The following is a 24,150-nucleotide window of genomic DNA, read 5'->3' on the forward strand; positions in this document are numbered from 1 at the left end:
TAGCCCCCTCTTTTTTATATTCTAATCTATTTTAATTGATTTTACTTGAATCAAAACATTGGTAACTGCTCGATGAGGAGTAAATAAATTTTTCAATCAACAACAGTTTAACATAAAGGTCACACAGCATACACAACAAATTTTAACATAGTAGGACATAATGATAGGATCTTCAATTCTAGCTCCAATATGACAGGGTACAAACCAACTACCTCTCAACTGAATTTATAAACTTTGGACTCCTCAAAGATAAGAAGGCTAACTTCCTCTCTATAATTATTATACGTATTTTAAATGAACAAATAAGCTCTTTTATTCCTAAACAAATAGACAAGAAAGAGGTATTTGTTTGAAACGTAATGAGTTTTATTAGTCAAAGTTAGTAAGGTTTGTTTTTTCTTTAGTTACAACAAATATTAGGACAGGTAGTGTGGTGGAAGAAAATGTGGTAAATCAAAATTCATCTAATTGCTTTAAACTTCTTTGTGGATGGAGTGTAACTTGGAGTGTAGATAAACTTTGTAGAAAAATCTGTTGTAGAGTGGGAATAAATTTCAAGTTGAAAAAAAGTACTAATAACTTGAATCAATTTATTTACTTTATTATTTATTGCAAAGCTTCATCTGCCCAAACTTCAACGATTGAATTAAATTGAGTTTAATTAGAAATTATATCAACTATTTGTTTGATGAACATAATAATACAAAAATGGTGTTCAATACCAGATACAGAAGGCCCCTCAGTGGTTTGCGTTAATGGGCTTTCCCATATGCGTGAATGCGTGAAAATTGAAAAAAAAGTTACATGAATGCGTGAATTCGAAAGCTTTGTGTGAATGCGTGAATTTGGGAAAAAATTTGTGTGATTGCGTGAATTGAAGGTCCGCTGGGGGGGGGAGGCTCACAGAAGTACTTCCTTCAAATCATATACAGAAGTAATGTAATAATGTAAACATTTTAACTGGCTTATTACTAGTTTAGACAGTCGACATTCTAGGTAAAACGCTTATTCTAATTGATAGATCAGGCAAATTCTGCAAATCTGAGCCTTCAAATGATTATATGCTTTTAATAAGTGCTATGCTTATAAAAAAACATGTCTCATAAACGAAAATTCCTCTCAACTGAAATTTTGAGCTGTGAAACCGCAAAATTAAATTCTGGAAAAGTTTCTTCCCTGTAAGGTATTTATAATCACTCTACAAACCAATGAAAGAAAGATATTTTGTTAAAAAGCTGCTCTTCCAAATTGTAGTTTTAAAAGTTGCAAGTTGTTCATGGAGGTGAAGTCAAGTGGAAGAGAGATATTTGTTTGAAAATATTTTAGTCCCATACTTGCTTATCAATATGTACCCTCTTTTTCTTATCCCATGAAGGACCCCTAATGATTATAATTGTTAAGATTTCATGAATGAAATTGATTGTGTAAATGAAAATTGCAAAGCATTCAAAGAGAAGATGGTGAGTGTAACTGATAGGTACAACACACCAGGCTGAATCATTTGAGACGCACAATAGCAGATGTACACCTCCACACACACGAACACACACCTAAAATCTCTGAGGAGTGCAATCAACCATACACCATGATTTTAGACTTTACTATTAAAAGTAGTGGATGGCACACCTTATCACATACAAATCTAAATTATATACCAAAATGCAGATTTTAGGAGTGTGATTGACCAGAGTCTGAAGTTTTCAAATGACTAAGCCTGCAATCACCCACAAATTATGATATCATACCTTACTAAGACAATCAAAATCTATTGACAGGAATGTGAAGTACCACCCCAAAAATGCATAGTTTTTTGGCTCTAAACTGGATAAAGTCAATACAATGTAAGGTTGCAATAATCTCAAAACCATATGTTTTCTTGAGTTTTACCAGATTTGGCATTTCTTCCTTTTATTGAATTTCGACATTCCTTTGTATAACAAAAAGTCACTTTGACAGCTACAGTAATACATCTTTCATGTCATTCACAAAACAGCTTTTTGCAAATATTTTCATTACTCTCCACCATTTGGTCTCTGGGAGGTAAAGAAACCCATTTTTATCTGCTTTTTCTTAGTGGAAAGTTGGTTTCTTGAGCTTTTCTGAAAGTTTTGTCAAACAGAATCCTCTCAAATTTTGATACGTTCTTTTTATTTATGATATTATACATCCCTGAAATTTTTTTCCAAAATAAGTATCGATATCAAAAGTTAAAATAACTGTAATCCCACTTTCACTAATCCTTCGCAGGCAAAAATGTGTTTGCTTACTTCCAAAACAATTTTATACACAATGGCCAAATACATTTTTATTTTCCAGGCCAATTTTTAAGAAGTTGGAATAACAGGAAAGGTGTAATATCATTTTCAAAGATTAAACAAAATTACTTAATATAACATGAAATTGTGCTTCTCTTTAATTTTCAACATTTTTGTGCCTTTCCCTTGTTTGTTCTAAGCATAATTTTTGACCCAAATTGTTAAATGATTAATCAAAAATTATGTTTAATTTTTTTTTTCCAATGGCACAGGATTAGATTGATTAAAGGGCATAATTGTAGTTGAGACCCGACACAGGATTGTAATTCAATCCCGACTAAATCCCGACTAAATTTTTTTTATAGTATTTGGCGGGACTGAACTGCAAGTATATATAGTATTTGGCGGGACTAAACTGCAAGTATATATATAGTATTTGGCGGGACTAAACTGCAAGTATATTTATAATAGTAATTAGCGGGACTGAACTGCAAGTATATTATAGTAACTGAACAATAATTTTCCTTTTATTAGTTTAGTCCCTTTAAAAGAAGGATTGGCGGCTTGAACTTTGAAAACAGGGAAGAACGGGGCTAATTATAAATAATACGCACTAATTATAAGGCTTTTAAGTATTTGTCGGGGCTGAAATTCAGTCCCGCCATTAAATTATCGGGGCTGAAATACAGTCCCGCCAAGTATTTGGCGGGACTAAACTGCAGCAAGTATAGTTATAGTAATTGGTGGGACTGAACCACAAGTATATATAGTAACTGAACAATAATTTTCCTTTTGTTAGAATTTAAAAAGTCCATACCAAATATACACTATTATAATTTAAAGCCCATTACCAATTATTGCCTGTCCTTTAAAAGCATTATAGAAAGGGAGTATTCTAAAGAACGGAAGATACACTATTATATCTGATAGTCCATACCCAATTATTGCCCCTTCTTTAAAAGCATTATACAAAGGGGTTATTCTAAAGAACGGAAGATACACTATTATATCTGATAGTCCATACCCAATTATTGCCCGTTCTTTAAAAGCATTATAGAAAGGGATTATTCTAAAGAACGGAAGATACACTGTTATATCTTATAGTCCATACCCAGTTATTGCCCATTCTTTAAAAGCATTATACAAAGGGGTTATTCTAAAGAACGGAAGATACACTGTTATAATTCAAAGTACATTCCCAATTATTGCCCGTTCTTTGAAAGCATTATACAAAGGGGTTATTCTTATTCAAAAAAAAATAGCAATAATATTTTTTCTGATATTTACTGAGGAAGATATGAAAGTGCTGATTTACTGTCGTTCTCAATTTATCAGGAACTAGGCAAGTCAAAAATGAATCGGTCCCGTTAATTTGACGTTTAGTTTAGTTTTATACTGCACAGTGAAGGTTATCACGAGTAATCGTAGCCATCAAACATGTGAGTTTTCATATTATTTCTTTCCAATTTTTTTTCAAAAATAAGATCATAAATTTAGATCTGAAAAAATCAGTCCCCACGGAGGACTCAACTGCAATTATGCCGATTAAACTTTTCAAATTTACTTGAAAGAGAGAAACTTCTTTGTAACCCAACCAGGTAGCTTCAAACCTAATAACCTACCATCAACTGCTCTAACTTGGGACGATTGGTCGAAACATGGGACAGGTTGATATCTGAAAATGGTGGTTGAATTGCCTTCCCATGTTTTGTCAGATAGTCCCAAGTTAAAGCAGTTGACGGTATCACTTTAGATGCATGAAAGGACAGTAACTTTGTGTAATGTCGACATATATACCTTGGCTAATTCTGCCATAGCAACTATCTGCTCTACAAACTGTAGTAGAGTAATTTTTCAAGCAGCTTATCAGAAGGTTTCATTCATAAACATTTGTAAGACCAGATAGTTGCTTTGACAGAATTAGACAAGATATGCCAGCATTACACAAAGTTGTGGTAGTTTGTTCTTGTCACTCTATCCTGAATGCTCAATCTTCAAAAACCACAGATTGCCTCCAGGGGAGGGGGGCTTTTGTTTTCTATAAGTAATTCTCGTAGAATTTACTTTAATTGTAGAAATTTTAGCGAGACTAATTTTAGCGTATATTAGCGAGTCAGGAAAATCTTGATTTTTTTTGGATTTACTTTAGCGAATCACGATTTCAAAAAATATTGCGTGGATAAATTTTACCGAATACTCAAATTACATTATTAATTGAATTCATTTTCTAGCATTTCTTTGCACTGAAACCCTTCCTATTGATAAAAATGTATCAAGGCAATATAACAAGAAATTTTGCGCAGATAAATTTTAGCGATCTGGCAATTTGGCGTGTTTTAGCGAGATTTATTTTAACGAAAATAGGGAAAACTCTTGCTGAAATTTCTACGATTAAAGTATGCAAACTAAATACATAGTGATCAGAAATTTTTGTAAGTTCAAAGAAAGTGACAAGGCTGAACATTGACAAATCTAACAATTTGACAGATCACCAAACTATCTATTTTGTCAAACTTCATGAGGATGTTTTAAGGCAGACAGTGTCAATCTAACAGTTCAAATAAAAATTGCGATCGGACCAATCGAATGTAATTGAATGCAGTCGACTGATTGCGATTTGACTGTCAAATGCAATCGCATTTCAATCAAACAACCAATTCCTAGGTAATACCGTGAGATTGGGTTCCTTACTTCAGTGGAGACTGACATGCATAGCTCTCAAATAAAAGACCTGGCTGGTCATTAAAATACAAAGTTATATCAAAACAAAAATGGTAGAGGAGAGCTGCGAGCAGAGCTGCGTAGTTGTATTTAATGACCAGACATGTCATAGACCTTTTTTCAAAGAGGCCACCCTGTTGAATAATCATGTAGTCCAGCAGAAAAACAATGATAAAACCATGCATAATTATTACAATATGCATGATACAGTAATTATACATGGCTCTATCATTGTTTTTATGGCTGGACTACATAATTATTCAACAGGACGTCCTCTTTGAAAAAAGGTCTATTCATTTGAGGGCTATACATGTTAGCCTCCACTGATGCAAGTTACCCAATCTCACGGTATTTGATTGTGTTCGATTGTGTTTGAATTACATTTGATTGAGATTCAATTAAATGTTTGATTAGTTCGATTAGTCTGATTTTACTTTTACTTTTTGAATTAGCCCACTCCTCTAGAGCTTTAAAGCCTAAAGCGTGTTAGTACCGCTGGCGGGTGAGAGCGATTAATGCAAGCGAATGCAATTGATGAATCAATCGAACCTAATCAATTACAATTGAACCTAATCAAAGAAATCAACGGCAAATCCTGGGTAATATTCAATTCGATTACGTTCCGATTTTTTGGATTGACACCACCGTTCGATTTAAAAGTAGACCTTTTTTCAAAGAAGACGTCCTGTTGAATAATTATGTAGTCCATAATTATTCAACAGGGTGGCCTCTTTGAAAAAAGGTCTATTGCTGCCTTTTTAAGGACCCTGCCGACGCACCAGACTGTCCGGTGTATTTGTCCGGTGGCAAAAAGTATCCTTTCGCTACACCGGACGCAATAAGTCCGGAATTTTGGACGCCGGACATTTATGAAACAAAAAATTAAGAAACACCGGACGCACCGGACTGGTCATATCCGGTGTTTTGATTGTCCGGTGGGAAAAAATATCCTTCTCCGACACCGGACATCCGACTTCCTTAAGTCCGGTGTAGAATTTGTCCGGTGGTAAAAAAAACTCTCTTTTACACCGGATTTTTGCGTGTCCGGTGTTCGTTAAGTCCGGTGCGTAGGCATGGTCCTCCTTTATTTTTATAATACATAAAAACTGACCAGGTTCTTCACCACTGCTTTCATCACTATCTTGTCCTCCTGAAAACTGTACACCTTTTGGCTTCGCACCTCCATCATATTGTTTTTTACTCTCCCGTAATTTAACAAAATAATCAGCGGCGAAATCTACTATGTCATTTGGTCTTTCCCTCAAAGCAGCAACTGTGAAATCTTGCATTAATTCTGTCAAGCCAGGTGGTATTTGTACATCCATGATTCTCTTTTTTATTTAGCTGTAAAAAGTTGAAAAAGTTGGCTGAAACTAAATCTGCAAACACTCTGTTCAAACAAGAAAACGAACCATCAAAAAATACAAAAAATTGAAGCAATCTTAATAACCACATCAAAAACAGAAAAAAGAGGATATTTTTCAGGAATAAATGTTACTCCTTCTAAAGCGATTCCATTCAACTGATATGAATTATATGTATATCAATTTTAGAGTTACACCTGTTGAAAATAATTCCTTTTTCTCATCAGTTTTGATGGGTCTTTTTTCGTGATTGGGTCTTGTCTCCTCCGTGAAGATTCCCCCAGCAAGATGGCTGAAGAGAGAAACCGATTTGCGCATGCCCAGTTTCCTTCACGAAGACGCGCGCGGAGAACTCCATAACAACAAGGTCCCGGACTCAAAAAACTACGTCCCCTCTTCTTTTTCCCCTCTTTTATCTTTATAATTTGACTTTTTTCATCCGAACAATTTTCACCTTCTTTTTTTATTCATACTTTTTCTATGATATATTTTTGTATATTTCTTTCGTATACACGTTTTTTTTTTATTAGAACACCTAAAATTTGGCTGAGCCTGGATGTGCTTATTTTGTTTAGCAATTTTCAGCCTAAAATGTTCTTAAATGCGTTCTTAATTTTTCAGACTACTCTAAATCGACAATATGATACAAAATAAAGAGCACTTAAATTTGGCAAAATTTGGACAATATTTGACTCTCGACTTTTGAAGATCCACCCCTAAATTCGGTTAAATTAAAACTGCTTAAAAAGAGGAAAAAATTGTAGTTTCTTGTCATTTTTTTTCCAAACTGAGGCTGGGCATGTTCTTTAAGATGTTCTTAATTTTTCGACGAATTTCAGCCTATATGTTCTTATAAACTAACCTTAATAAATGAAGGTTCTAATAAAAAAAAAAAACGTGTATTATAGAATTATAGTGATAGAACAACATCTGAGCTAATATTTTTAACTTATATATTAATTCCGATTTTATTTAATCATTTATGATGTTTAATAAAACCAAGAAAATGTACTTATGTATTATGTGATAATGTTCAATAGAACTCGCAACAATACTACTCACAGTAACTGATTAAAGTTTTTGGCTAGTTAGTAAGTAGTTCCCTGAGACCGCGTTCCCGACGGGGTTTTTTATTTAAGGAGGGGTTTAGGCATTAGGGAAGGGGGGAGGGGTACGGTGGACAAAGTTTTTATCATCTACACTTTTATATACTTGGGCACTGGGAGTAGTAACGAAAGGCTTTTGTGCCATCAAAAATTAAGACTCTTGCTCCAAATGGTAAAAAGTTCATCTCTTAAGTAGTAAACTGTTGAAAATTCCATCGAAAATCACTGATTTTTAAATATATTAAAATTTTCACTGAAGTTTTAAATTGAGAAATAATGATAAACAATTAACGTAGCTTTTAGGTTAAAATTGCTGCCGATAAGTTATTAAAAAAGGGCCGATAATGTATATAAGAAAATAAGGCTTCGATGGCTAAAAGTTAAGAACAAGTTAAGAACATTTTAAAACTAAGCTTTGGTGACAAAATGGACAAAAATACTCACAAAATGGGGCTTAAAACTACAATCCGTGCCATAATATATTTGCACTTTTGGCTAATTTACCATTTTTCGAAAATTGAAGTTCGGGCGAGAATGTCAATTTCAGGCCCTCAACTTGATTTCATCGATTATTTCGATCTGGGAGGGATTTATAGGTTTCTAGGCTATATTTCAAGCCCTACTGGACCATTTTTAAACTTTTGGATCCTCAGATCCTAAGGTCCTAAGTTAAAACTCAGAGTTAAAACTCTACCCTTCGAACCTACTTTAGAGCACTTACAAATCGATTGTGGTTTCAAAACACCCCGGTGAATTTCCCTTTTGTGCCAAGTATTTTGTCCCTGATTGTAACAGACTAGAATGTCACCAGTCTAATTCTCTTTTTACAAATTTTGTCTCATTGAAAAAAAACTTCCAGAGGACCATACGAAAAGGGACCTTGTAAAATATGAGAAAACGAGGCTTTTTGAGTGTAAATTAATTTTGAAAACCAGGTTTGTTTTTTCAATTAAAATTTTTGCTAACCTTTATTGGCATTCTGTAAGGTCTAATTTGAGACCCTAATTTTTTATGCGCACATTCGAAAGTTCTCAGGGTAGAGACACTCTTTGATAGGGTGTCAGAGTGTCCAATGTTGAATATTTAACTCAATTCCCTTGGTCATTGAACTAAATATATCAACAACCCTACCAGGCTCCCATTTTCTCTGAGATAAACAGTACAAACCACCACAAGTCCCCCATAAAGTTTAAATGATTTGGAGTGACCTTTTTGACTCCTACAATCTAGAACCCGAGCAGAAGAACACCACCTTCTCAAAGACCCATTGAGACCCCTTCCCACTTGAAAAATTCTGCCAAAAAATATCGTCCCCGGTGGAAAATTATCTTCCAATTTTTGTCCCCACTGATAATGATCGAATAAACCAATCTTCACTGCAAAATAATTACTATTTTTCCCATCCCCACTTAATTTTGAAAACAATGGAATTGAAATTCCCGGTCATAAAAAATATCGGAATATCATCGTCTATCATATGTCTGTTATTTCTACCCCCATTAACTGAAAAAATCCTACCGGGTCCGTGAGAAGGATCGTAGAAGAGCTCTCTCAAAAATGGTTTAAATGAAAAATTAAACATAAAAATGGAGCAAATCAAAATACATATTTTGGTGTCACAAACATCTATCATATCCGAAGAATGACGGATGTTAATGGATATCTATACAAAAAAATCTCAATTCTTTATCTCTTGCGTCACAATAGCTAGATAGTAACAGGGTCAAAATATTTGTGAAAAAAGGGAAATTCCAACGAAATCTTATAGCTATAAACGATTTAGAAGCGCTCTAACTTAGGTTGGAAGAGTAGAGTTTCAACGCTAAACTTAAAACTAGATCTGATGATCCAAAAGTTTAAGAATAGTCCAATAAGGTTCGGAATAGAGCATGGAAGTCGATAAAAATCTCCCAGATTGGAATATTCAACTACATTGAACAGATAGACGAAAAGCAGCGACTCAATTCTCGCCCGAATTTCAAATTTCAAAAAACGAGGAAATAACCAAATTTCCTCAATATATTTCGACGCAGACTGTGGAAAAACGTGGTGTCACAAGGGGACGTTTAACATCTCCTGATAGCGATAAAAATTCTGGTGAATCAAAAACCGAACGTAATTAAGCGTGAGTGAAATTACAAATGCTGTAGACTGGCAAACTAGTCTGTTAATTAATCATGTCAGAGGGCGGATCGTAAAGGTGGCGGGCGTTCGCTAGAATAGGAGCTGCGTAAAAGAGCGAGAAAAAGTTGGCGAAAGGCTGCTTTCAGCCCTTGGCGCCGACAGAATTTCTTCCTACGCTTACCTAACTCCCGCGTGATACCGTTCCAGCTCGACTGGCGTGCCAGTCTACAAATGGAGTAAAATTTATATAATTAAGATCACACTTGAAGATAGACCCTTAGTTTTTTGTAGTCTGAATCGCATACCTCTATAGATATACTTCTATAAGAAACTCTTTTCGCTAAAGGATGAGCAGACGCATATTTCTTTTTATGATTCTGATAGAGCGCTCACGAAAGATTATATCTGGTATCATAGTAGAGGCCACAGATTTGTTTGAGTGATGACAGTTATGAAAATTTCGAGTCAATATGAGTATGGTTTATGGGTCAAACTTGTTTGAGTTAAAGTGACATTCGAGTTATAAAGATTCGAGTTAATTCGTCTCAAGAAATTGAAATACTTAAGGGCTTGTAAAGGCGGTTTTATGTTAAAGATGTCAAGGAAGCCAAAACAAAAGTTTCATATTCAGATCCCTTAGCAAATTTTCTGACTATGGTCAAAGCCAGAGATTATTGAACAAAAATTTGACAAAAATCTATTTTTTTAAGATTTTGAGTTTGACCGTTTTTTTTACCATTTTTGGCCAACGAGTGATCCAAGAACCTCCAAATTTGGCCCTACTTTACTTGATTCTGTCCTCTAGCGAATTAATTTGAGGTTTTACTATTGGGCTCCTTTCTATCATTCAGGCAGGTCCACGGAGATATAAGCCATTAAAGTTTGAACTAGCGATTTTCTTTTAAAGAAGCTTAGAAAAAAATGACCGTGGCACTTAAAGGGTTAACAAGTTATATGTAATGGAGAAACACAACAGACAAAAATATAAACAAGAATAATCAAAGCTAACTTACCAAGCCCTTCATCATCGTCACTTTCACTTTCGCTCTCTTGATGGGCGGTAGTGGGTGGTTCTTTGATCACGATCAAGGGCGCAGGGGCGTCGTCGGGTGGAAGACATATTTCTGGAATTTCAATTGAAGGATTCTCTATTTGTACTACTTTTTCTGCTGGTTTCTTTGTCAAGACATCTGATGAACGCCCGTTGAATAATTTACCACCCGTGGCGTTTGATGGCGGTACGCCTTTCCATGTGGTGGACCCTCGGATTGGCTGACTTTTCCTCGAGCTGTCTTGAACTCTTATGGTGATGCCGCGTGGCATGGTGTGCGGGATTGATGTGATATACTTTGTATTTGTTGTAATATCTTCCTCATAACAAAAAAATAAGCAAATACTGTAACACCCCTGTCTCGTTCACTAGTAAGTAAGTCTGCGACCGCAGTCAGAGGCGACCCGAAGGCTCCTCTTTCGATAGCTATCTACCCAAAGGTAGGAGAGGCAGAGGGCGCCACTCTTTTTCTCCTGGATTGCTCCACTTACCCTTGACCCTTCTCTTAATTGCTGAGCACTGAGCTGAGAGACATCAAGTACCATTATGGGAATCTTTGGTATGACCCGGCTGGGGGTTGAACCAACAACCTTGGGAACTGTAGCCGGATGCTCTACGACTGCACAGCACTACGATCGCTAACGTCGTCCTTCACTAACGAATTTACGTATATGCACTTTTGAAGATGGTGGAGTCACTGCAGCGATTTGGGACAAGTTTTGACCCGCAAAATCGAGAATGATTGTTCAGGGATTAGAGGCTAACCGTCTCCGTCGCAGAAAAACATAACATACATCTATACATAAACTCGCTACTAAATTGGATACCGTACCCATTGGAATAGTTGGTGGCACAGATTCCCTCAGACAGACACAATGGATAAAAACACCAAAGACTAGAAAACTGCGCTAAACTCTTCATTCCCACTATAGTGTTCCCTATTAGCACAACAAAAAAAGATTTTCATCTGGACAGGCCCCAACATAAGGCTTCGATGGCAAAAATGTCAAGAACAAGTTAAGAATATTTCAAGGCTTCACGAACTCAAAAACACCCAATTTCTTAGGAAAATGGACAAAAATACATAAAAAATGGGGAAAATAAGAAAATTTTAAGAACATTTCTAGGCTTGAAACTCAAAAAGTTAAGAACATCCGAAGGCTTCAAAAATTTTGGATGTTCTTATAAAAAAGAAACGTGTACCCAAATTCGTTCTTAGTCCCTCAATTTGCTTTTTTAAGATTGCCAAATGCGCCTGTTTTATACTTCTAGACTTGATTCAAAGTAAATCTAGTCTAACAAGCTAGACGACTAATTCAGACATGGTAGAAATGAAGCAGAAAGTAATGGAGGGAACAATTTTATTAGTACAAACTAAATATCCCGTAAAAATAATCGTATTATCATATAACGCCTATACTACTGTATTACACGCATTATAAACGACTCCAGTCAAAGTAGATCTAATCTTAAAAATTATTCTTTGAGAATTGCACCAAGTGGATATCTCGTTTTTTCCTTCGCCGTCAAATTAGTCTGGTTGAAAACAGAGAAAGTTTAAAACAGTTTATATCATATATGTGATACAAATGACACACATGCTGAGTTTGAGATTATCAAACAAGATTTTGGGTGGAATAAACAACAGGTTTCAATTTTTTTTATAAATCCAAGCTTAGAATGGTATACACACTTTTTTAATAAGAATGTACTCTATAAGAATATTCATGATGAAATTGGTCAAAAAATTAGGAATATTGTAAGAATATTACCATCGTAGCAAACTCAATTCTTGCACAAAAATGCAGTAGTTATGTATCAACTAAAAAACTTAAAGTTCCAACTTTGAAGATATATTCTCAGAAATTTCAATTCCGCAGTTCCATCTCTAAACTTGAAAATCAAAGACTCAAGATAAATAGATGGAATTAAACTTGGTAGTTACAACCCTTTCTCTTACTCCCTTCTTCACCCAAAATATTAACAAATGATCAAAGTATATTTTCAAAAAATACTTAAATTTATTTCAAGATAAATTTTAACAATTTTGTTGTAAAAAATAGTTTAGTTTGTCGTAATAAGTCGAGAAAGAAAATTCAGAAAATTTCAAAAAACAGAGTTTTCAAAAAAGAGCAGTCTACAAATGTTTTTATTAGCAATGAGAAACTAGAGAAAGGTGTGAAGAAAAAAAAAGGAAGAAAGAAGATTTTTTTTTTGAATGTAAAAAATTTTGTTTAAGTCTGTTTAATATGTTCGAAGAAAAAGTTGAAAATGAAAAACAAGTAATATCTATTTTTTTTTAATTGGGGAGAAGTTAAACTATATATTTTGAACTCCATCTTAGATGTTAGAAATATAATTCTATAAGTTAAAAGGTACAGCCTAGACAAGAGTCGAATCTTCTTTGTTGGATTTGAAACCACATATATTTCCTCTGCATAATAATTACGCGGCCCGCGCGGTTTCCATACAAAATGCTGGATTGGAAGTAACATCTGCCGCAAGAATTTGAAATGTAAATGCGAAAAATAACGGATTGTTTTTGGGGGTTAAAATTTTGTGAAGGTTAAAAATTAGGCAAAACAAGGCAAAATAATATTTCCTTAAATTTTCAAAAAGCCAATATTAACTCTCGTTCATCAAAGTCAGGTTTAAAACACCCCTGTGTCACAGACCCTAGCCCCAATGGAAAATCCGGCAAAATTTCGTCCCCGGTAGGAAAATACCCCGGAATTTTAGCCCCGCTGGGAAATTGACTTATATTTCATCCCCACTCGAAATTAAATGTTTAAAAACCATCCCACTGGACTTTTAAACCTTAGAATAATAGAATTCCTATCCCCATTTGGATTTCAATAGGAAATTTTATCCCCACTGAGGAAAAAAGTTCCATCGGGGCTGTGTGACAGGGGTGTTTTAAATTGTGTGTAGTCGATCAAATAATATTTTTCAAAAAATTCTTATAAAAGGGATCTAAAAAATTTCCTCCATTCATTCAAAATTGACTCTGTGGTTTCTGAACCTTCTTTTATAAAAAAAACAATTTTTCAAAGTTTTTTCTTCACAAAAAGGCTTCATTAGGAAAAACTTTGGAATAAAATTGACTTGTCTTTCATAAAACTCAGAAAATGTAAATGTCTAGTCCTTGTTAAGAACTATCAGATCTTTGAACATCTTAAGGGCTACATACACTATACACAATATTGTCAGGCACTATATTGCCGAAACATTGCTGAGTACCTACAATATATTGAAAAGGAGTACGCAATATATTGTCAGCTTCGTTTACAATATTCGAACAATATAGGGGGACTGTTTACCGAAAGAAAATCCCTTTTTAGAATAAAACACCTGCTATTCGCTTCGTACATTATGGTCCGCAAAATATATTGTCGAATATTGCTCGTCAATATATTGTGTAGTCTAAGTAGGCCTTTAGGCGTTCGAGGTTTACAATTTTCACGATTGTATTGTAAACAGACTTTTATAAATATCGCTCGTCATATGGTTTTTAAACAGACTTTCCACTTCAGTTACATTTCCCTTATTATGTTATCAGAAATCTATTATTACACTGGCGTGCTAGCTCAAGGGAAAAAATCGGCGAGTGCCTTAAAAATTCGCCAAATTTTCTTCCCACCAAATTAAATCATCTTTCAAATTTTGCCAGATTTTTCATAAAACAACATTCTTCATCCCTTTTCTTCAGCGAAAATATAACAACTAATTCAAATTAATTCTTGTAAACGTCAAGTTTGAAAATTTTCGTGATTTCCCTAAAGTATAATCCGCCAAATTATACGAAAACTGGCTCATTGTACGCATTGTTTGTAAACAGTAAACCTGTTTACCTTAGATGACTGGTTTTAAAACAAGGTTCCCTTCAAAATTCGACTCTCTTATTTTACAGAGCCATACTGAGACACGAATGAAAAAATTCACAAAAAATTCTTTAGTTTTAGAGGCTTTTCCATGATGTGTTAACGTTTAACATGTTAATGATAAAACGGCGATTAGCTAAGTCTCAGCCCAGGGGGGGGGGCACTCATTTGGTCTGACCCACGTCCCGAAATGCACTGTAAGGTTGTACAAATGAATGAGTGCACTACAAGGGTCTTCTTTTAGCTGAATACACTGTAAACACCCTCTTCTCACAGACCCACTGGGACCCCTTCCCACTGGAAAAATTGTCCAAAACATCGTCCCCGGTGGAAAACCTCCATTTTTTGTCCCCTTTGAAAATAATCAAATAAACTAATCCTCACAGCATTCCGTTTAACTTGATAATCAAACATCAAAAAATCTACGAAAAATTCCCAAACTTACGATAAAAATGCTTCAACTAAAACATGGTACACTCTGAACATAAATTAAGAATAATGCTAAGAATATCACCATCATGGAATTTGGCTACTCAAGCTAAGAATGCCATTTTAGAGTATTTTCAACTATAAATTGCCAATTACGCCCAAGTAGGACACTCCTTACAAAATCCATTAAGCGGAGACGTGTATACTAAATGCCCGGATGTTAAATGGTTGACCTACCTAAGAAGGGGGTTTCACGTTTGGCGGAGGAGCGGAATCGGCCCTTTTTTCGGACGGAGTGGCGGAATTTGGCGAAAATTTAGACAAATTACGGAAATTGGGTTCTCTGACGGAGATGGAAAATTAGACAATTTTAGTGCTGATTCGGAATTGGTAAAAGATATTCCAAATTTGCGGAATTTTTCGACAAAAAATTAATTTCAAAGGAATTTCGGTGACGAATTTGGTTCAATTAGACGGTTTGCGGAAATTGGAGAAAAAATTGAGGAATTGCGGAGTGGGTACCCCTGAAACCCCCCCCCCCCCCCCTAAGAAGCTGTAAGAATATTTTAGGATGATTTTCCCTAAAAAAGTTAAGAATATCCATGATGAAATGGATTTACACCATTCTTATAAAAAAAAGTGTGTAAACCAATCCTCACTGCATTCCATTTAACGTGATAATCACACATCAAGAAATCTAAGAAAAAACTCTCAAACTTACAATAAAAATGCTTCAACTAAAACATGGTAGACTTTGAACATACCTGCCTACCAAAAAAAAGAGATTATTAAACGATAATTCTTTAAAATGGTTTTGAGGGTATAGATGAAAAAATAAAGTATTCAAAAGAAATTCAAAAAACATTTTTTTAAAGGAAACAAATATTTGTTTATCCCAAATTATTGTTAAATTAATTGGAAAAGCCAACTGTGGAGGAGTGTTATGTTTCTTTTTTTGGAGAATCTAACATAGTAGATTGATCTTCTCCACGGATGTTTCATAATGTCAAAATTCTTTCAAAAGTTAAGCTTGTCAATGAACTGATTAATAGGGGTCATAAAAATATAAGAATACTTCAAAGCTTATCACTTTTTTTTTCTCTATAAGAATCGATTAATTTTGGTTCGATTTCAGTTGTTCTTAGGATGTTCTATGAAATTACCAGCTCAAAATTAGTATCTTATTGTCCAAAAGGGACGAGTTGGAGTTTTTACAAGCTCTTATTTGATTTGGTTGGTCGTTAGCTAATAATAAAACAATTTTGTTACTTTTTCTAAAGAACCAGAACAACTCCATCTCATCTGGGATCCGGTGAGATTTTTTCAGCCAGTAGGGGTAAAAAAAGCGGATCAGAACTCCCTTGTTTTCTTATGTCTCAGGATTTGAATTCCATTACCTTCTAGCCAGAAAATTCAGTTGGGATGGAATAATTGCATATTATTTTGCAGTGAGGATTCTCTCTTCAAAATATGCCAATTCTTCCAGTGGGAAGGGGTCTAAGTGAGGTGTATTTAATAAAATTGTAAAAAAAATTGTTCATAAATTTTAATCAAAACTAAGCACTGTGTTCTTATAACAAATATGTAATAAGGGTTTAAGAAAATCACATCTTTTGAAAAGACATTTGTTGAATAAACCTCTATGGATAGAAAAGTCAAGAAGGTCATCGCAAAAAATCATTTTGTCAATCGTTTAATAACTAATATTTACAATAAAATTTTGATTTCATTTAATCCAGCTGGCACACAAGCTCTAGATTGCTTGAAAATGCACTCAAAACAAAATGCTTTCAAGAAAAAACAAGAAAAACTTTGTATTTTGCAAACTAACCATTTTTGAAAAAATTATTGGAGGGGCATAGCCCCCCACCCTTGCCCCCCCAGTTGCTACGGCACTGTTATATAAACCCTATGCTAAGTAAAAATGAAGAAAAAACTTGTCTCCTTTAAAGAAGTCATCCCCTAAAGGTCAGGGATATATTCACCGAGCTCTATATACCCTGGAGGAAGTTCCTCAATCCCGGTCAACCAACATCTTTGATCGGAGTTTCTTGAAAGTATTATCCTCATGATAGAACTACTCGATAGCGATGTAATTCATTGAGAGTGCTAGATCTAACTTTTCCTCGAATAATTCTGACGCTTGACGTTAGTTTTTAACACTACAATGGCTTCTCCGCAGGAACCACTGAAAAAAACTCCAATCAAAGATGGTGGATATAGCCATCAGACCATACAGCACTGAATAGAATTTTGAAAAAGTCATCCAAAGCTAAACCACAACAAAAATGCACTTTAAAATTATTCAAACAGGCAATTTCAAACTTTATTCCAAGTCTGCTTTCCACTTCAGAGAATATAATAACAATGTATAGAAAATATTTCAGTCTGGAACTCTTCGAAATTCTTTTTTTTTAATAGAACTTTTTGTTAACTTTAAAAATTTATAAAAACACATGTCTACTACTAATCTGTTAAAATAATCATGATATATCAAACATGTAAAGACTATATGCCTGTCTGAAAAGGACTTTTTATATCAGAGTTTCGGTGATTTGAATTTTATTTGAATCTAAAAACTCTTGAAAGATTCAATTCAATTCTTACCCTAAGACAGATAATCGTCATAGAATTATAGGTTAAGCTAATGAAGGGATTGAGATTTGTCTATTGTCATTTCTCTCGGATTTTCCTTTTTTATGTTTCGTCACTTTTCAAGGAGACCTATCTAAGGAGAGAGAAGTCTGGAAGGGAAGTTCAAAATTCTAGAAAAAATTCCAAGATATTTCGTTCTTCCAAGTCTTACAATAGATCTTATCGAAGTTTTTGATTTTTCTAAAACAGCGAAGCATATGTGGGATTGTTTCGGGAGTATTACAATAGAATTCCCTCGAGGAATTCCTAAGAGATTTCTATTGTAATACTCCCGAAACAATCCCACAATACATTGCTTTTTTAGAAAAATCAAAAACTCTGATAAGGTCTATTGGAATAGCAAATGAAAAATCTTAACTTGGCGGATTTCCGTCTACGGTCTTAATGATACTAGCTTGACACAAGAGCTCTAATAACTCTCAAAGGGTCAATCCTGGATTAAGAAAGGACATCAAAACAACAAACACCTCTATAGGAGTTAGTTCATCTAATGTTTCCAGCTCATCCAAATAGAGACTTATACGCATGCGTAATTTTGGGATGTTCTGGAGTTTTTATAAGATACTTCAGTAATTGGTCATTTGAAGTGATAGAGATGACGCATTCTTTAGAAAAAGTAACAAAATTGTTGTATTACTGGTTAACGACCAACCAAATCAAGAAAGAACTTGTAAAAACTCCAGCTAGTTCCGTAATTTTGCGTTCTTTTAAACCACATGTAGTTAATTCCTGTGACAAATAAAGAGGAATGAATCCGTATGGGTGGTACAGTCACTTTCGGTCGGGGGGTTGTGGGCGGTGAAATATGTCGTTGTTTGATAGTTAGAGTTAGGGTTAGGGTTTGTCGTTCTTTTTAGATGGTTTGGAAACGTTAGATGAGCAGTCTCCTAAAATAGTGTACTATATTTCCAAGCTTGTAATTTGTTTGCTCATTGTTTTTGCAATGAAAGTCGACACCAGCGATCAATAAGTTTTTCTCTTTCATTTTCAAAGTTTCATTCAATCAGTTAAGAGTAATCATCAGAGCCTTTAATGCTACATTCTCTCGATTCAGACCTGTAAAGCAATATCCACCAAAAAATTCCAATGCTACATTGCAAAGGTCTCTTCAGCATCCATTTAACCGCCATAACAATATATACAAATAGCTCCAACGTCACATTTTCATATTTTTAAGTTATTAAAATGCCGGCAGAATGTTTACCTCTCTTTTGCCAGCCATTAAAAGTCTAATAAATAAACCTTACGATCACGACGTCTTGGTCTTTTAATCATTAATGAAAACAAAATATTAGCTGCATCACTTCCCAATTCATGTAGATGGCATGACCGCGGTCAAACATAAAAACCGCTATGTAATGAATAAATAAATCTTTCTCAATAAACAACTGGATTGAACGGTTCAGCTTTGACACTCTGCATTTCGATTCCAGAATCAATCTCGTCATCAATTTCACCAATCACAGCTCTGCAAAAGAAAGAAGACAAGAAACGCTTGAAGAATGCCTTTTATCCCGCATCAGTAAGATTCTAACGATTTCATTGGTCAAAAGACATCGCGTGGAGGTGAGATATAGACCATATCCTGTCTCCTTCGCGTTCGATTTTATATCTATACGAAACAGGATTCTTGAAGAACGGCTAGAAAAAGGCTGTACCAGAATCCTTTGCTTTATATTGATGATCTTACAAGTAAGTCTGTCCGCGACCGAAGTCGGAGGCGACCTGAAGGCTCCTCTTTCGATAGCTATCTACCCGAAAGTAGGGGAGGGCGCCACTCTTTCTCCCTGGATTGCTCCATTTACCATTGATCCGTCTCTTGAGGCATCAAGTACCATTTTGGAAATCTTTGGTATGACCCGGTATTTGTCCAAGATTGTATGAGAGCTTGAAGATTGGCTTTAAAGCAGTTGGCACACAACGTTGTTTTAACGTTAATCTAACGTTAAATGGACGTTGTGAACGTTAGATAAACGTTGAAACAATGTTGTGTGCCAGCTGGGAATGCATCATCTCACGATGTACAATCCAAGCACAACTTTGTATTAATCGGAACGTAAATTAGAAGATTAGGAGACCTGGAGCCCTGGTCTTTTCCCCTAGAAAATTGGCAGTGGAATCTTCGTGCAGCAAGTGAAATCTTGTGTAAAACGACCGTATCCTTTGTACATTGTAAAACCTTTCCTATTCCAAAAAAGTTAAATGTACACGGGAGCGTATCGAATACCTTATCGGGGAAAACTTCGTCGGGGAAAAGTGACGAAATTTTGGACAAGTGACGAAAATTTCCCCCGGCTTTAATGCGTTTACTACCAGCAAGTGACGAATTTTTCCCCGACGAAAATTTTCCCCGACGAACTTTTCCCCGATAAGGTAGTAAAACGTCGAATTTGAGAACGTCAACTTAACTTACACGTTGTCTCCTCTCACAATGTATAATCCAAGCACAACTTGTTGGACACCACTCTCCGGTGAAAAAACTCTCTCATGACTCTCATCCAATATCAGGTTGACCGCTTGATCGAATCCTTTTAACGTTCCCTGGATGGAAGAAAATATATGATATTTAAAAGCGATCCACAGCTCCAAACGAGATGAAATTTTATATGAGAAGAAGAAGAGAAATGAACCCTCCGAATCATCCGGATTGGGCCCTATCCCTGGATAGATACCTACCCTAGGATAGGGAAATTACCACGCTTAGCAGACACTGCTAACCCTGCACTCGCGACACGACAGAGTTATTGGTGTATAGACGACGATACTCGAAGTTTTGTTTTTAAATAAAGGACTACATACACTACACAATATATTGAAACGGTGTCCGTAATATATTGTCAGCTTGATTTGAAATTTTCCAACAATATAGGAGGATTGTTTACCGAAAGAAAATTCCTTTTTATAACAAAATACCTGCTATTTACTTCGTACATCACGGTCCGAAAACCATATTGTCAAAAATTGCTCATCAATATATTGTGTAGTGTATGTAGCCCTTAAGAGTGAAATCGTTTGCTTACTCATCAATTTTAATTCACAAGCTTTTACACATCTGATTGACACGAATGTGGAGCAAGATTGGCCAGAAAAAGGATTAAGAATAACATTTTTGCGCTTATATCAGCATAACATAACAATAGGCAGACACTGTCCTGATATGAAATATGTGTCTGATAAGAAACGGGAACATTTAGGTAAAAACAAAACCTTTAAAAGCCATACACAGCTACAAACGAGATGAAATTTAAAAAATGAGTAAGTCGAATAATATACAACCAGCTCTCTCTACTTCGACTTCTATTATTCGAATCTCTCTAATTCGAATAAAATTTTTGGTTCTTTGAAGATCGAGTTAGAGACAGTCAACTTTATCTTTCATATGGATATCTGATTGTTTTCTAATCGGAAGAACCTTTTTCGGAGTAAACGGAACATCAAAAGAATGGGGATTAGATCCCGGAGCTCTTGGTATGAGCAAAAATAGACCACTCTGCCAGGTTCATAGGAAGTTGATCTAATGAATTGAAATTTGATACAAACAATTTTGTTTGCCAAATAGTGATCCTCATTTTGTCCCTTTGAACTTAATTACCAAAAATTTATAACAGCTTTTGAATTAGTTCTGATGGTCTTGAAAGTAAAAACCAGAGAACAATTTTGAAAGTGTTCGATGAGATTTAATTATTTTTTATAAATATTTTAATGTGATTAAGCTCTAGTTTAGACGGCCCACTTTTCGCCCTGCCTATTCTAATTGTGAATTAAAGTGGGCATAAAGTGGGCTGTCTAAAGCCAATGCATTGCCCTCTTTTGACGTCAATGCAATGTCTTTTTTCAATCTTTTCCAAGCAAAGATTTTAACTGCCAACTTTGTGCCTACTTTCTGCCTACTCTAATAATTAGAATAGGCAGGGCAGAAAGTCGGCCGTCTAAACTAGAGCTTAATTTCGCGGATTTTGCGGATTTGAGTGTCATCCGCGAAATTAAATCCCAATGGAAATTTGGAAAGGCCTTATCCGCGAAATATTTCTAAGCAAAACTCAAAAAATGTCAAATAAATACTTTTAGAATTCTCAATGGCAACAAAGAGGCGCTTATCATTTTCGACAACTAACATGACAGTAAAAGGCACAAAATCGTGAAAATTATTGTCACCCAATAGTACTATCCGCGAAATTAAGTCCCCACGAAATCTTAAAATTTCGCGAATGAGCTCAACCGCGAAATTTAATTCCCTCGAAAATTCCCTCCAAAATCCCTTCCAAAATTGACCCCATTAAAGTACATTTCCTGCATTTCTTTATGAAACAAGTAAGACTTTATACATTGCTTTTGCAAGATCGTCACTTAATGATAGCTTCATATACGTATAGACTAGCTTTAAATACAATTGTCATGAGTTTTTACACCCGTCTCGAAGTAAAGAGAACAGGGCAAGATGAAAAGATGACTGCAATACACCTTTTCGACCGTAGCCGCCAATCACCGCGCGGGCATTTTTGTGTCCGTTTTACCACCCTAAAACCGTCCCACTCTTTTTTTCGCACCTAAAGACAGAAATAAAAAGTGTAAAAAAGGATTGGATCGAGTTTAGGGTGGTAAATTAAATAATAAAGTGGCACGCGCCTGACCGCGCGACTACGGTCGAAAAGGTGTATCAAACAAGAAAATTGATTAAGTGAATAAGAAATTGAGGATCTCTTACAACAATCATTCTGCCATCTTGAGTTATCACAGCAACCGTATCTAAGGTAACAACAACAAAAGATAAGAAAATCAGGGAAAAAGAGTTCAGTAAATACTGCATTGCAAACCATAAAACTCTTTTTAAAAATTCAAATTGGGGGAAATGCTTGAGCAAGTGTTGGGTGTACCACCCCCTACTAAGTTTATCCGTCATTATTTAGCTAAACGTCTTATTTTCCAGCCGGACCAGGATAGTGAGCGTACCGTTTATATTTACTTCTGTGTGCAGGAAAGCATTATTCGCAACCCCCCTCTTTATTAGGGGGGGGGTGAGGGTGGTAGCGATAATGAAGAAAAAAATCAGATAGGAGGGGGGGGGTAAAAGAACTTTTTGTAGAAAGGGAAGTTTTCAGAAATGGGGGTGTGTTTTTTCGTGCTTTCCCAAATTAGAAGTTTGATTTTTGATTTACAATGCAATGTCTTCTTTCTTTATTGTTAAGGATGTTTTATCAGTTTAAAATTTGAGGGGGTAGCATGAAATTTTAAAAGGGGGAAGAACCTAGGGTAGGGGGTAGCTCTAGGGTAAAGGAGGGGTAGTTACCCCCTTCCGAACTATGACAAGTTGGATGTAAAGATATATAGTCAACAGTTAAATATAAAATGTAATACTTACGACCGGTGTAGCTTTCTAATGTAGTAGCCATTCTATTTTTTCAATTCTTGTATGATTTCTTTTCGTTTTTAAATCTATTTATCACTCAGTATTTTTTTTATCTAAAAAAATATTAAAAAGTACATGTAAATAGTTAGCAATGGGGATGGGGATGGGGATCATCGCAGAGGTCTCCGTACGGGAATTTTTTTATCAAACAGACAACGCGCACAGAGTGTACTACGAAGCGATAAACGTGAGATACACTCTGGTACATAGTACTCAAAGAGTGAATTCAAAGTATTTTTAATATTTCAATTCTCAAAATATAATTTTAAAAACCAAACCAAGAAATCGGCAAACACGTCCACATTTTTATAAAGGTAGAAGTGAAAAAAGGCAAAACGGAAAATAACAATTCGATCTACAGCACCCAAAAAAATTAAAAAAGAGAGCTACTTAAAAAAACATTACAATTAAATTCAACAAAAAAACATAGTATTTACAATGTAATTTATCGTCAGATTCCTTTCCTTTTCATAAGATATCCCATTTCCTATGAGATGAAATGAACTACCATAAAAAAGAAAAATTACACAAAACAAAAGGCGCTTGTAAAACCAGGTGTAAATGGGCCATTCCACTTTATATCCATACAGGGGGATGGACGGACAGTTCTGGGGGAGGGGGTAATTCGAGTAGAATATCTAGGTGGTCTAAATGAGTGGTTTTTCATTTTTCTAGTGGGTAAAAAATTATTTTAAAATTTCCAGCGAGTAAAAGACAAATTTTAGTTCGAAAGGAAATTGTTCTAAGGGTTTTTCGAAAATTTTTTCATTTTCCAGGGGGTATCCTGTTTTATTGACTTGAAAAGGTTCGTCCAACCCCCTGTCTGTATGGAAATTTAATGAAACAGCCCAATAGATCTTTCAAATATTTATCTTCAAATAACTTGGGTCAGAGTTTCCCTTTGCTCATGCTAATATAACAGCTTTAAAAGAACTTGACTTTCAAACTCACTCTCCTGAAGGCTCAGGAAGTGGACTATTTCAAAAAAAAAGGATGTTACATCCTATATTGAGGAGTTCAACTCTCCCGGGATCAAATTTAATGCTCTAAGTCTTCAAGGCATTTAAGGATCACCTTGTAGTAGACAGAAATACAATCTCCTTAGCATGATTCTGGTATATAATCATTCACTGAAATAGCCTGGCCTATATGTGGCA

At 35.2% G+C, this 24,150-nt stretch overlaps 2 protein-coding genes across 2 annotated transcripts in view; both read right to left on the bottom strand.

The window, feature by feature from the left end:
- The window catches only part of LOC136805008 (cAMP-dependent protein kinase type II regulatory subunit-like), a 44,083-nt gene extending 33,142 nt beyond the window's left edge, over positions 1–10,941 (bottom strand). Inside the window, exon 1 of the mRNA XM_067061538.1 lies at positions 10,584–10,941. Coding sequence (XP_066917639.1) covers positions 10,584–10,893 — 310 coding nt within the window. The 5' untranslated portion in view covers positions 10,894–10,941. The remainder of the gene's footprint in view (positions 1–10,583) is intronic.
- A 6,371-nt stretch (positions 10,942–17,312) lies between these two features.
- Positions 17,313–23,042, bottom strand: LOC136805022 (U6 snRNA-associated Sm-like protein LSm8). Its single transcript, XM_067061554.1, has 4 exons — positions 22,946–23,042; positions 22,292–22,332; positions 20,000–20,127; positions 17,313–19,054 (listed from the first exon to the last, which is right to left on the bottom strand). Exons 1-4 carry the CDS (start codon positions 22,974–22,976, stop codon positions 18,964–18,966), a joined length of 291 nt encoding a protein of 96 aa, XP_066917655.1. The 5' UTR covers positions 22,977–23,042; the 3' UTR covers positions 17,313–18,963.
- Positions 23,043–24,150: the final 1,108 nt, after the last annotated feature.

The sequence above is a fragment of the Clytia hemisphaerica genome, unplaced genomic scaffold (genome assembly GCF_902728285.1).
Source record: "Clytia hemisphaerica strain Z4C2 unplaced genomic scaffold, Clytia hemisphaerica genome assembly, whole genome shotgun sequence".
NCBI classification, from domain to species: domain Eukaryota; kingdom Metazoa; phylum Cnidaria; class Hydrozoa; order Leptothecata; family Clytiidae; genus Clytia; species Clytia hemisphaerica.